Source organism: Amblyraja radiata, chromosome 10 (genome assembly GCF_010909765.2).
Source record: "Amblyraja radiata isolate CabotCenter1 chromosome 10, sAmbRad1.1.pri, whole genome shotgun sequence".
Taxonomy (NCBI): Eukaryota; Metazoa; Chordata; class Chondrichthyes; order Rajiformes; family Rajidae; genus Amblyraja; species Amblyraja radiata.
This window is the reverse complement of record NC_045965.1, coordinates 10,562,765-10,577,893: the sequence shown is the minus strand read 5'-3', so window position 1 is coordinate 10,577,893 and position 15,129 is coordinate 10,562,765. Positions and strand designations below refer to the sequence as shown.

Genomic DNA, 15,129 nt, shown 5'->3' with positions numbered 1-15,129 from the left:
TCCCCAGGATCAAATACATGAGGGCATAGCTGTAAGGGGGGTGGGGGGGGGGGGGGGGGGCATAGTTTAACAATATGTAGGGCCATTTGTTTATATAGAGGGTGGTGAGTGCCTGGAATGCACTGCCAGAAGTGGTGGTTGAAGCAGATACATTAGTGGCATTTAAAATACTTTTTTGGATAGGCACAAGGATATGAAGGGATGTGAGTTATGTGTAAGTTGGTAAGTGATGGTCTTGGCATTGTGTTTGGCGCAGACATTGTGGGCCGAAGGGCCTGGTTGTGTTCTTTTGTTCTATGTTCTATGAATCAAATCTCTTACCAGAGGAGAGATGAAGCCTTTCTTACATAGTCTGAAGAAGGGGGGGGGGGGGAGTTTCCTCTGATGACTCCGGTTTCCTCCCACATCCCAAAAACCCAGTGGGTCAAAAGGTCTGTTTCCATGCTTTATCTTCCTATGAATCTTAACTAGGATTGGAAGAGTGCAGGTAACTGAGAATTGTCAGCTGAGGCTGGAGAAATGGTCAAGAAGGCTTTTGGCACATTGGCCTTCATTAGTCAGAGTATTGAATACAGAAATTAGGAGGTTACGTTACAGTTGTACAAGACAATGTTGAGGCCAGATCTGGAGTATAGTGTTCAGTTTTTGTTGCCCTGTTAAGCTGGAAAAGGTGTGGAAAAGATTTACGAGGTTGCTGCCAGGACTTGAGGGCTTGAGCTATAGGGAAAGGTTGGGCAGGCTAGGACTTTATTCCTTGGAGCGCAGGAGGATGAGGGAGATCTTATAGAGGTGTGTAAGACCATAAGAGGAATAGATAGCGTAAAAAAATGAGTATTTTACCCAGTACAGGTGCACAACCTTTTATCCGAAAGCCTTGGGACCAGACACTTTTCGTAATTCAGAATTTGTCGGTCTTCGGAATGGAATTTTTTTAGCGTAGATTTTAATGGCTGGCTCAGTGGTAGAGTGCTCGGCTCATATCCGCAAGGTCGCGAGTTTGCGCCTTGATCCTGGCAGTTACTCGATCGCGAGTTTGAGTCTTCAATGTCGTTTTTTCATGCAGAATAAATGTTTGTATGAAATACAGTGTAGGAGAAGTGTACTGACTGTGTGGGCAGAACTTTGGAAGTGATTGCCCACCAGTCTAAAAAGCCGCTGTGTCTCCCTGTCCCTGGGATAGCAGGGGGCGATCAAACAGCACAATACCCCCCTCCCCCTCCAACTCCAGAGGAATCCGCTCCCCGATGGGCCGCTACCAAAGATCATAGAGGAGCTCCTCTATGATCTTTGGCCGCTACAGCGACAAGTGGCAGTTCGCCCACAGCCCGAGCTGCGCCCCCTCATCCGCCACCCCAAGAACAAGACGTACCTTGCACACCATCAGCTTCTGCCCCTACGTGTTCCTCTGGAGTTGGAGCGGGGCTGGGCTGGAGTTGCTGCTGGCTGTGGGTCTCTGGGATCTCCGTGCTTGCAGTGGGCCTGGGGGTCGGTGGGCGGCGGTGGGAACTGTGGACCTACGGACCTACCTCCGTGGAGCTAGCCAGCTTCGGAGCGTGGAGAGTTGCGGGGGCGAGCTGCTGCGACCCGACTCCGGTGGATGGTGACACCGGGAGCTCGCGGGTCTCCGGTGGGAGACTGCTTTGCGGGGCACCGGCAGCGGCGACTTCTCCCGCCCGAATTACGGGGTTGAGAGCAAACATCATAGAGGTTGAGAGTGACCTGGAGGGGGGCCTTACAACGCCCGGCGCGGCTGTAAATTGCCGCGGACTTGCTAGCGCCCGCCGGGGGCTCCAACATCAAGACCGGGGCAGGGCCCTACATCTCCCGGCGTGGCTTTGAGTGGCCGCTCCCCGATGGGCCCCTACGACGCCCCGAGCTGCGCCCCGTCATCCGCAACCCAGGTTCCTCTGTAGTTGGAGCGGGGCTGGGCTGGGCTGCTGTTGGCTGTGGGTCTCTGGGATCTCCGTGCTTGCGGTGGGCCTGGTGGTCGGTGTCCCGTTGGTCCTGACACGGTCCTGCTGCAATCGCCGACGTGAAGACAGTGCAAAGCCCCCGCGCCGGTGCAATGGGCGGGGAGCTGGAGAGGGGAGGGAAGGGGTCACACACATGGCCGGGAAGCAGAGGGGTGTAGGTGGGGTGATACTGAAGCGAGCGACAATCTGCTGCTGCCTGCCCGCTGAGTTAAAATGTTCCCACGCAAGACTCACGAAACACTGTATATCGTGAGTCTACCGTGGGAACTTTTTAATTCAGCGGGCAGGCAGCAGCATATTGTCAATTATTAACCCTCCCGCGCAATATACCCTCATCTTCTCTTTTATGAATGGGGATTTAGTTCCCCTTTCTTCGAGGACCGACCGGAGGTTCCGCTGTCACCTCTGCGGGCCGCCCTCGGTGAACGTTTTCAAGGACCTTTCTTCAAGGACCGAAAAAATGGCCGCTATTCGGAGGTTTTCGTTATTTGGATCTTCGGATAAAAGGTTGTGCACCTGTATAGGGGAAACAAGAACCAGGGGAGGATTTGAAGCCAGCCTGGAATATTCTTCCGGACAATGGTTATTCTTGTGGATGGGTTTGGGAACAGAAGGAGATTTGTAATGGAAGCTAGAAAGGACTGAAGAAGGGTCCTGGCCATAAATGTCGCAATGTCCTCTGGAGAGGCTGCCTGATCTGCTGAGTTACTTGTGTTCTATCTGTAGTTCTTTCTGTCCAGGAAGATTAATGGTCAGTTCTGCATGTAAAGAATACCAAGATGATATTTTGTGCATCCTCTATCAGTTTATAAAAGCCCAGGAATATTTTGAAGAAAATAGTAGTAAAATTCAGGAGCAAATTTTACATTCTTGTTGAATTGTTATTTTGCTCAGTTTTATACTCTGTACTGGTCTGAAGCATTTATTATGAAGTTTGAATGTAGATTGAAGAGTTTTGACAAAAATAATTCATTTTGTGACTTGGGCTTTTGGTAAAGAGCTTCGAATTCTCAGTCGCTTAAACTGATTTGTTCTCTGAGTTATTCAATGATTCATAACGTGGATTTCGCTTGGATCTCAAGTTTTAAAGGAAATGAAATATTCCATTATTCCAAACAGTAAAACATTTGGTGACGTTAATGATATATTCTAAATGGTCCCTCTTAATGAGTATAAACAATACTGGCTGAATATGTGAAAGGAAAACTATTCATATCTACGCAGGTGCCAAATTATTTTAAGGACTTATATTTGATGTAGTGGAATATACCACAGACATCTACCACAACGCATTTTCAGTTTATGACACAAAACATTTCAGTTGCATTCCAGAATTATTTTAATGGTGTCCATCAAACACAAGTTTTTTGTTTCCAGTAGTGATTTAGTAATCATCTCCAAGCCTTCAATTCAACCTTTGGAGCTGAACATTGATCTTGGCATTGATCACAGCAGATAAAGCATAATAATGTACAATAGAGCCACTGGTAAAAAAGGAAACCAAGTACCATAACCTGTCAGCAAGATAAGAACATCATTGACCTTCAAATTAAAGGCAAATTATTGCATTAATAAAGCTCCATTGGCGCCTGCACAAACTTCCTTCATAAACTAAAGGAGATATATCACAACACAAAGAGGGATGAGTTAAATGTTTTTCAAATAAATAGACAAGGTTAAAAATGGGAGTTTTGCATTTCTTCCTGCCGTCAGAATACACAAGTTTAAGGTCAGAAATAATATACTGGAATGTTCGAACGAACACAAATATTGATGCATGTGTATGATCCAGATAAGTAATATAACTTCTCCAATTTTTATAACAAGAAAAGGTTCTTCTATTCAATCTAATTGTTTGGCTTTGGGTGCTTTTCATTAACAATCTAAGGGTAGAAAGAGTTGATCTTAAAATAATTGATACAGTTCCATTCATAAAGTAACCTCTAGTTCTATTCATATTTGCTTTGTTTCTGTAGTCCAAGTGGATTGGGGAATTAATTTTTCAGGTCCCTTTTCAATTAAAAGGCAGAATATCTTTGAAGTGTGCGTACATTGTTCTTGAAAATGTGGTTTCATTATAGTTTACACTTCCGACAAAATTCATTAACTCGTTTTCATCAGGTGGATAAAAACTTGAACAGTGAACCAACAAAATTTGGAGCTGCCACTTAGCTTAAGTTTGGATATTTTCCATACTTCTGTGCAGGTCACTGCTGTGCATTGCCTAACATAAATTAACGTCTGCTTTACATATACATTCAGTCAACTGAGAACTTCAAAAGCAGGTCACCACAACATTTATTGTCCATTGTTCGCTTGCGACTTTTTCAATTTGACTTTTAAATGATGAATTTAATTTAAAATGCAAACTTTAAATGTTTTTGTTTTACAGCATTGACTTCAAACGTTGTTTTTATACATGCTTGGATAATTCAGTGAAGATTGGGAATCTTAGATTTGGATTATGCATCAGTGCATTTTCTTTGCGCGGTTCCTACCATGTCCTCTGTGGCCTTTATCTTTTGCCATACTGGCACAGGCATTGAGCTTGTTTTGCTGCAAGTGGTTCCAGTACTTGATTAATTCATTGGGTTGGAACTGATGGGAGGTAATTATATGACTGTATTTACAGCTGGAATAAGAAACACGCCAGTGATTGAAAAGGAATTCATTGGGTGGTGGCACAGGGTCAATTCTCAGTTTGGCAAGGCAGATACCTACATAGACATCCTCTAAATGCAAACGCCTGATACTCAGAGAGACTCTGAAAATCTTTTCGGCTAGGTCCCCAGAGAAAACATAACCAGTCCCTGAGCAAAAGACGGGGTAACGCTCACTTGGGTAGAGCTCTGGAGGCATGTACCACTTGCTATCCTTGTTACGGTTTGGTGAGTAGCCACGCATCAGATACCCAGTGAAATAGTTGTGTCGTGGTGGGTGCAAAGGCTTCAGGAGTTTGTTTATTAAATACTCCGTGTTCACAAACATGTCGCTATCTGTCTTCATGACGTACCGCACATGTGGGCAATATGTTGTGACCCAGTTCATTCCCATCAGAGTTTTAATCGTTAGATTGTAATATGTATCCAGAAAGTCTTGCTGAATAATATCATGGTGCTGTCGGCTTTCTTCCAATAAAGCTTGCTGAAGGGTGTCACTGGTCTTCCTAACACCTAGGAGGAAGAGATGTATCACACGTAATCCAGGAACATTGCTGTCATTTCCCCAGGTCTGCCTAATGGCATATCTTGCTTCAGTTTGGTCAGGTTCCGCTGCAATTAGCACGATTAGGAATGGGCTGTCCCCTTCACATTTGTTTGGTTCATTAATGACATACTTGTAATGATGATGGGGATTAAAGCCTGTTCTCTTTTCACTGTATGTGGTCCCATTGGCACCCAATATATCCCCTAATCCAGTTACATCGAGAAGCGAAAGTGCGGTGCTGTCATTCACTGTATGGATCCTGTGTTTTTGAGAATTTTCTTTCCAAACACTTCTCGTTGTGCTCTGGTTGGCAGTACTTTTTGGTGACCTGATACCCCTCATAGTGTGAGAAACGGAAAAGCCGGTTTCTCGCGACCAAGCTTTGCTCGTGACCCAGTCGTGCTGATTGATGAGCAGAAACACAGTGAACAAAAACACTAGGCATAAAAGTGCAATAATATGAGTCCGAAACAGAGACCGTTTAACATTCCAGGTCATCTTCAATAAGCAGCAGCAGCGTCTTCTCCACTGAAGCATATTGTAGCAGGGCCCTCTGGAGCGACCAATACCTTGATGGTGCTTGCCCTTGTTATGTTTCCTTACTTAGCATGATAGCCAAGGATCTTCCTCATTAAAGTGCTCCAAGCACGATATATTTTGGTGGCTGCTTCTTCAGAAAATACGTGGGATAATTGGCCTATTGTAGACCCTTTTCCGTTATCAGCTCGTTAAAATTAGATCTGTTGATAAATAATCCATCTTTCTGAAAGTTAGAAGGTCCATGAAAGCAACACACCAATTTAAGTAGATGCGGCTGGCATTTGATATCCAAATTTGTGGCGTCTTTGTTCTGGGTATTCCACAGAAGAAAGCTGCAATACAAAGAGCGGATTACAATTGTGTAGGAAGGAACAGAAGATAGGCACAGCATGCTGGAGAAACTCAGCGAGACAGGCAGCATCTCTGGAGAGAAGGAATGGATGACGTTTCAGGTCGAGACCCTCCTTCAGACCTCTCGATCCGAAACGTCACCCATTCCTTCTCTCCAAGGATTACAATTAGTAGCTATGTTCATATGTTGGATTAATTGCAGATCTTTCAACACATATATATGTGACAAACATTATTTTCTTATCATACACCTTTAAATCTCTACTTGAGAACCATGACGTTCAAAAACTGTCTTCTCACTAAATTATAATTGACTATCCCCACTTCAAGAATGGCTTGTGACATCTGCCATGTACCAAAAAGATCAGCTTTGTCATTGCTAATAAAATTATCATGTGCCGCATTAATTTCATAATTAATTAAAACACGCTACAGTTCAGTATTTGCAGGAACGTATATAATCGTTTATTACCTGTAGACTGTGTTTTCATGCAAGTCATTTGCAGGGCTTAGCATTCATCTTTTATTGTTATGTTTTTGACAACAAAGTGATTTTAATGCTATTATTGGTATCAGAACTGTGTATTGAATTAACTATTCCAGTTTCTGGTAGGTTTATTTAAAAAAAAAAGAAGTTGGCTAATGTTGATTTTATAATGTTATCTGAAATCAATGGCATGCTATTCGATTGGATACAGTTTTATACAAAGATTGGTATATTTGGACGTTAGATTTTCCCTTAAGGTAGTTAACAATGGATTAATACATTCTATGGAAGTTTAGTTTTTTTTTAATGTATGATCGAACTATCTGCATTCGATAACTAATTCACATGAATTGGATAATGGACGAAGCGATCGTTTTCTGCAGTTTTAATTCTAGCAGTCCAATCAATAAAGGTGATCGCGATACAATTTCTGCCCTTGTGGTAATTGTATGGGTGAAAATTTTATACAAGTTCCGATCATGTTCATCAGCTTTGTTATCCCATCAGTGCACTTGGCTTACTATAGCTAGAATGAGAAGGAAATATTTATTTTTAATAACGTATATTAATGCAATCTGAATTGAGTAAGGTAATAAATAGGTTAGCTACAGATGATGGGTGTTTTTTATGCTAGTCTATCAACATTCGGGAACATGCATTGTATAGAATGACAAATGTGCAATAAATGGACAATACTTTTTCTGAAGTTCTGCACACACATCCCTAACCATGCACAATGGTTAGCAGATTACCACACCAATTCTGAGGCCAAAAGGGCTATCATTTATTAATTCATTCATGTAGAACTTAAACTTTTGTGGGAATATTGGATAATGGGAAAAAAAGCCAAAGACTTAAGCATTTAGATTTCTATGATTTTGAATATTAAATATGGAATCATAATTAATTTTATTGAACCCACTTGAAAAATGTTCAGTTTAATATTTTCCATTGGAAGGAGGTCAGTGACTGCTTTATATATTGAAAACGGTCTTTTATTTATTTCAGACTGCAATATGTTTTCTCATATTTTAAGAATTATTCAATTCCCCTTTATATTTTAACATCCTGTACAAATTCCATCTGCCCAATCATTTAGCAATATTTAATCTTAAAAAACGTAAGATTAAAACAAAATTGTGTTTTGGATTTCTTTCGTGTATTTTAGGTAGCAGTAAGAAATGGATATCAGCTCTTGATCGGCATTGCATTGTGGCCGTCATGTGCATTGTAAATAAGTGGGCATTTTAAAGTAATGAAACAACTTCTCTGAATCTTATAGAGTATCCACATTTGGCTCCACAATTTTTAGCTCTAAAGCAAAACCGAATTGAATTGGAGGTAATCCGAAATGTTCAGCGACCAAACAAATGGAGAATGCTCCACAGATTAATGACTTTAATCTTGTATTATTTAAAGTACAGTGACATAATTAAAGAAATGTCAAGTGAATGGATGATTGTTGTTAAGGTGCTTTGCCTGCTGTGGCAAGTTTGCACGATGATAAATGTAGTCATAAAATTTGATAACTTTTACAATAAATTATAGTGCGATTGATACAACATTTACTGACCCAATATAACATTGCAATTCACTTATAATATGCATCAAATTATTAACACTTAATGTTTCAATGTGTGGAAATGAGCTTATTTAGTCCATTGGGCCCGAACTCTGAAAATCTTTATCTTCTGTGCTTCTTCAATATTATTATATTGAAGTTACTCTCCTGCAAGAAATGTCCTGATGTTGTAAATTTATTTTAATGTAATTGTGCTAAATTGTAATGCGTAGAGCAGTGAAGGGTGCATTCACACATTCAAAACAACCGAGTGAAAGATATGCCTGTTAGGAAAGAAATTCATATGAATCACTCAGCTTTTTTTTCTTGAAGTCGGCGACTTTGCTGATCTAATCTATGTGGAAACAGAAGGAAAGGTTATACTTGATTGACCTCCACAGAAGTGCAAAACATGTAATAGTTGCTTTCCTAAAAGGTAGAAATCTGTTGCTCTTTATCCTTTCTGACACCAGCTTAGATTCAAAATCTAAATCGGGTTGAGAATCTTCTAGTTCCTGTGGCCCATGGGCTTTACTCCAAGAAATTTGCCGGTTTTCAGTGTGGATATTTTCTAAAGTTCCTTTTCAATCGTTTCACAGAGACATTTTGGGGATTTAAATCGAACTGATTACTTGACTTTAATTTGTCTGCGTTGGAGTGGATTTCAAATTATATTGACTCTGTTAATTAAAACTTGTATGTGATTGACAGCTGGATACCTGCCTTTCTTAATCAAGTATTCAGCAAACTGAAGGCATATGCTTGGAATTATTCTCTCTTGTCTTAATACTTTCAGAATGTAGAAAATAGGGCACATGTATATTTATTTATTTGTACATTGGTTTGTGAAAAATGGCCTACTCTCGTAGTGTGGCGGTCCCTGGGGGGTAGGCCACTCCTTGGATCATCCCCCTCGCCGATTGAGGGACAGGGGCGTTGGTCTGCCACGGGGTTTCCTGACGACTCCCCAGGGGCGGAGATACGGGGTTTCCTGACGACTCCCCAGGGGCGGAGATACGGGGTTTCCTGACGACTCCCCAGGGGCGGAGATAAGGGTGTCGTGTGTGTGTTCTCGTACTGCTACCATTAAAAAGCTTCTTTAGAATCCGCCTGGTGTCCGGCCTTTTCCTGACCTCGACCAGGCCACTACACTGGTGACCCCGAACGTTTCGACCACATTCATGTGGACATCGTGGGGCCGCTGCCGTCGTCCCAGGGCATGACGTACCTATTCACCGTTGTGGACCGCTTCACGCGGTGGCCTGAAGCCATTCCGCTACAGAATTCCACAACAACCACCTGTGCTCGAGCATTGCTGGCGCACTGGATCGCCCGGTTCGGTGTTCCACTGGACATAACGTCCGACCGGGGGCCTCAGTTCACGTCAGAGCTGTGGTCGGCCATGGCACGCCTCCTGGGTGTTCGTCTGCACCACACGACGGCGTACCACCCACAGTCGAACGGCCTAGTGGAGCGGTTTCACCGGCAGCTTAAGGGTGCCCTGATGGCGCGGCTCACTGACCCAGACTGGGTAGACGCTCTACCGTGGGTTTTGCTGGGGATACGCACCGCGCCCAAGGAGGACTTGGCCTCCTCCTCCGCCGAGTTGGTGTATGGGTCTCCGTTAACGGTGCCCGGGGAGTTCATCCCGCCGGCACGTGGCCAGGTGGAGCAGCCTTCGAACGCTCTGCAACGTCTTCGGCAGACGGTGGGCAAGCTGGCGCCGGTGCCCACGTCTCGTCATGGGTCCTTCCGTCCGCACGTTCCCTCTGCTCTGGAGAACTGCCAGTTTGTTTTTCTGCGCAGGGATGCACATCGGACACCTCTACAGCGGCCGTACGAAGGTCCCTTCCGGGTCTTGGAACATGGCTCGTCGACTTTCGTCCTGGACATTGGGGGTCGGCGTGAGACTGTTTCAGTTGCGCGGTTGAAGCCAGCACATATCGATATCGATCGGCCGGCGCTGGTAGCGCTGCCCCGAAAGCGAGGGCGGCCCCTGTCTAGGGTACCTCCTCCTCTGGCTACTTCGTCCCCCGCACTTGTTGACCAGGCGCCTGTTCCAGGGCCGAGCGTTGTGTGCACCCGGGCTGGCCGCCGTGTACGCCCTCCTGTCCGTTTCGTACCTCGGGTACTTGGGGGGGGTCCTGTGGCGGTCCCTGGGGGGTAGGCCACTCCTTGGATCATCCCCCTCGCCGATTGAGGGACAGGGGCGTTGGTCTGCCACGGGGTTTCCTGACGACTCCCCAGGGGCGGAGATACGGGGTTTCCTGACGACTCCCCAGGGGCGGAGATACGGGGTTTCCTGACGACTCCCCAGGGGCGGAGATAAGGGTGTCGTGTGTGTGTTCTCGTACTGCTACCATTAAAAAGCTTCTTTAGAATCCGCCTGGTGTCCGGCCTTTTCCTTACCTTGACCAGGCCACTACAGTAGACTTATTTTGTGCAAAACATTGCTGGAAGATGAATGGCGATCAATATGTAGAACCTGACTTTGAATGAGTAAAGTATTTAGAACTGATTTAATGAGAAAGCATTTCAAACGTGTTGACATTCTTGGAGTAAATATGAATTTGAAGACATTCTTAGATAAACACAAAGTGCTGGAGTAACTCAGCGGGTTAGGCAGATCCCTGGAGAACATGGATAGGTGACGTTTCGGGTTGGGACCCTTCTTCAGACTGATTCCAATCAGTTACTCCAGCATTTTGTGTCTTGAATGTCAAGCATCTGAAGTTCCTCGTTTCTACATTCTTGGATCGTCTAGCATGCTATTGTCAGCACAAGTTGAGTGAGACCTTTTCATGATTGCAGAAGAGGGATTTGCTTTTCTGAATTGATAAATAAGGAGTTTTTCATTGTAAAATCTAGCGATGCCAGAGGGATGAGCAACTTTTGTGTTCTTTAAGTGTGATTGCACAAGTGTGCGACTAAATTAACAGCCAGCATATGCCTTCCTGTGATGAAACGCATTCAGCAAAGCAACAGATGGCGAATGAACAAAATATTAAAGAGATTTGTTCAATAGACTGTCTTTGGCTGTTAGGCTACTGGTACATTTGAGTGAGGCTGAGGTGATGCAAGTGTTATTCTAGAAGATAAACTTTATCAACTATTAATTCTGTATAAGCTAATGTAGAGTAAGCACAAACAACAACACAGTGGTGCAGCGGTAGAGTTCCTAGAGACCCAGGTTCGATCCTGACTACAGCTGGGTGAAAAAATATATTCAGAAGGAGAGAAAACAGCACTAGGTAATATCCATCGGTAGTCCATTTACATTACATTCATGTTATTCTTTGCGATTTCATATCTTTGTTTAGAAAGAAGGAACTGCAGATGCTTGGTTTGCAAAAAAAAAGCATAAATTCTGGAGTAACTCAGTGGGTCGAGCAATTGTTTTTAAAGTTTTACTTAAGACTGCTGGCGCCTTGCTGGGAGAAATAAAACATTCTCATCAATTTTTTTGCATATTTTATCTAACAGAAAGAAACGTACCAAACTTCTCCTCTTGTGAATAATGTACACACATGATATTAGAAAGTTAAAAATAATTTCAAAATGAATTTCAAAATTTCTTGACTATACTGAGGTGAGGTGGCTGATATTTGCTGAGGTTAGTTGGCATATATTTCACTTTTTTAAACATAAATTTGCTGGTCAAGAGTAGAATGTACTTACAAAAGTAATTTATTTTTGAAGTATATAACTGAATTGATGAAAACTAAATATGAATTTTCTAAAATTAGTATTGAAGGAAAAAAATATTCTAAGTCTTAAGAGCATTTTTTAACTTTAACATCGTTGACAGTCCTCGTGACGAAGTTCCTAGAAATCTTTGTTATTGTGCAAATAGGGAGCACTGAAGTAGTTTCCACACCTGTCATTACTTTGGAGATCAATTTTCTACATTAAATTTTAGAGACTGCTGATCTTAGCAGCAGGATGCTGTTGTGTTGTTTGTGGCTTTTTATATGGTTAATTCCAAATTCCAAATTCATTTGGATATTTGTCAGATCTTTACATTACATAGCTGTTATTAAAACATACCCACAGTGGATTGTTATTTGAATTTAGAATAATTGACTAAGCATCCAAATTTTGGAAAATTTCCCAACTTAAGATTTGTACTTTTGAGGTTATTACACTTAAAAATGTTGGCAATGTGTTTAATGGTTGTCATCCTGAGCATTGTATGATTTTTTTTTTTATTGAAGAGATTTTTGTGTGGTGGAACTTTTGTAATGGAATACCAATTTTTGTTCCCACAATTTATAAGAAATTCAGATATAGTTGTTAGCTCTTGTTCAGTTTCCAATTTTCAAGGCTTTATTCTTTTTGTGTCTATATTCTTCAGTGGACTTCAAATGTTACCGTCTGTTGGGTAATTCGTGGATAGCCTGTTGGGGAATGGCAATTACTTAATGGAACATTGAAAAATTGGAAGATGTTTTGAAGCCTGCAGAATTTTTCCAGAATTTTCTAAAGAGTTTTTTTCTAAAATAAATCTTGCTTCACCATTGTCATAATATACTAGTCTGAGATAAAATAATTTGCTGTATTATTGCCGATTTAAAAAAAAAATGAAAGCAGGAGGTTTTACAGTTGCAACTTGATGGCACTTACCCCTTTGCTCGAAATCCATAGCATTGCTGGACACTAGATGGTAGTATACAGCGCACATAAGCTGCCTTTCCCAGTCACTACCACAATATTTGAAGTGTTTTTTTATTTCCCTGTTTCACATAATAATAAGAAAGTTGGAAGGTTTTGTTTTCCAGCATCCTTTGTATCCTACCATGTTCTTAACGGTTTTTAATGTTCTTTTCAAATCAGACATTAAATTTGACTAGCCACGAATCGCACATTAAAGCCCGTAAGTCTCTGGAGTTACTTATTAAATGTCATTACATTCTACTTCGAGGCACGTTCATTTGTGCCGAGGTGTTATTAGAATGTAACATTGCTGTGGGAGCAGCAACTGCTTTTATATCTAAAGCTGTTTAATGATTCATTGCAGTCTGCTGATTGATGCTTGAGCCAAGCACTGTCTCCAGTATTATATTTAACTAAGATTTAACAGAGACCAGGGTTGCATATTGAGCATATTTAAAATGGAACTGCTATGATATTTGTCATTTGTTGCTTTAATTCAGACCAAGTGAATTGTCATTTTGATAAAACAAATTTATAAGTTTTAAATGGGCATAAATAAATCTGCGATACAACAGATATTTGAGGGGTGATGATAATTTTTTATTCATTTCAGATTGGACCGTTTTGAATTGCAAATAGAAATTGGTGTTTTTCTTTGCCGGATGTTTTAGTTTGGGTAGCTCACAGATTATATAACGTTATAAACTTACTATGCTGCTCTGAAAGATAACCATTTATTCAGCCTCTATAGTCTAATCCCAACAAGGAAATGAACCGAGATTGTGTGCTCTACTTTTGTTGTTTTAACAAATATAATTTGAGTTTTTTCCATTTTTTATTTCTTTTCATCTACAATTACCCACTCGCGGGCATTGTAGTTAAGCTATTTATTTGAGCTACTTGAAAACTGGAAATACCTCTAGAATCGAAAACTAAAATTATTCCGAGGCACCATCACTTCAAAACAAAAATTCCTGTACTGCTCTTTGAAGTTGCTGTCTTCCATTTTCTTTAGACTGGAGATTACGAGAAACAGTGAATTTAATCTGTTCATTTTCTCATCACTAGTCAAACGCATTACCCAGCACACAAACAATGGTTCCCTTGTTCTTGAGGCAAGTCGAAAGCATAAGAATAGCATCAATAAGCTTTAACGTACCTTTCTTTATCGGGTCCTTTATGGTTAGAGATGCATACGTCGGCTGCGAGCATGCTTTTGGCTGACCATGAAAGCAAGACACTGCTGCTGAGCATGGGCGTATATGGGCTAATTCGGCAGGTGCTTAATTTTTACTTTTGTCTGCCCATCTGCCTGCTCATTCCTGCCCGTTGATTGCACAGAACTGCCTGCACAAAAGCACTACTGATGACAGTTGCTCAGCACAGTAGCCACGCTGGAGACCCCATCGTCAGCTCTTTAGTCAAGTGATGCAGTCCCGCAATCCTCAGCTGTCCTCCTGCTTGTTTGGATTTTATAGGCATCAGCAGCAGAAAGCAGTAGCCCTGCGTGTGGACGGATTCTCCGGCTGTACGCAGCATATTATCGAAGCCCCGTTCATTCCTTTGGGTTGCTCGGCTGCTAAGGCAAGATTGTGTGGCTGTGCTCTTGCCGAGTGCGTTTGATTCTGTTCTCCTTGCAGCATGAATGCAAGGCAAGACGGGATCTGCTTTTGACAGACCATGTCCTCTGACAGCGGTCTGAAACGTCAGTATACAGAAGACTCCCACGTGATCATTACTGTATTAATTTATTTTCCGTCTTCACTAACCGTGCTGCTGCAGGACTTCTGGTGTCGGATGAAGGAATACATACTGTACATGCATTTGTCATTGAATATTTATTCAGCAGCAAAATAAACAGAGAGCAGGTCTTTGATAGCAGATCGTTATTTTACAGCACTGCCCCCTCATCCACATTTTGTGAAAATAAAAATATCTTCTGCTTAACCCATGCTTATTTTATGAGTTGCTATGACTTGTCTGTCATGATTAACCAGTATAACCTCTTTAAAAGAAAATATGGTTTTAAACAGGGCATATTCGATGGGAGGGAGAAAAGTCACCACCCATTCCCTACAGTAATGTGTAACCCTTTCACAACTGAAAGATTTCAGGATATGCAGGGATTGATTTTTGTAATTGCACAGCGATTTAGTTTTTTCCCTCACGGGCATTGAATTGGAATAAATGGAGAAAATAAAATGTAGACTCTTGTAAGCATTTTAATTTCCAATGAAATTTGAGGTGAAGGTACTCCCGTAGGTGGAGATTTAGCAAGCTCAAATGGCCACAGAGTCATCGTCGTATATCTTGGATACAGGCCCTTCGGCCCTACTCGATGGTAGTCAAGAATCAAT

General features: G+C 42.1%; 2 protein-coding genes across 2 annotated transcripts in view; one reads left to right on the top strand and one right to left on the bottom strand.

The window, feature by feature from the left end:
* The window catches only part of cdc73 (cell division cycle 73), a 275,800-nt gene that overhangs the window by 93,430 nt on the left and 167,241 nt on the right, over positions 1-15,129 (top strand). The window lies entirely within an intron of this gene.
* b3galt2 (beta-1,3-galactosyltransferase 2) lies at positions 3,295-14,519 on the bottom strand. Its single transcript, XM_033027998.1, has 2 exons — positions 13,932-14,519; positions 3,295-6,052 (listed from the first exon to the last, which is right to left on the bottom strand). Exon 2 carries the CDS (start codon positions 5,715-5,717, stop codon positions 4,443-4,445), a length of 1,275 nt encoding a protein of 424 aa, XP_032883889.1. The 5' UTR covers positions 5,718-6,052; positions 13,932-14,519; the 3' UTR covers positions 3,295-4,442.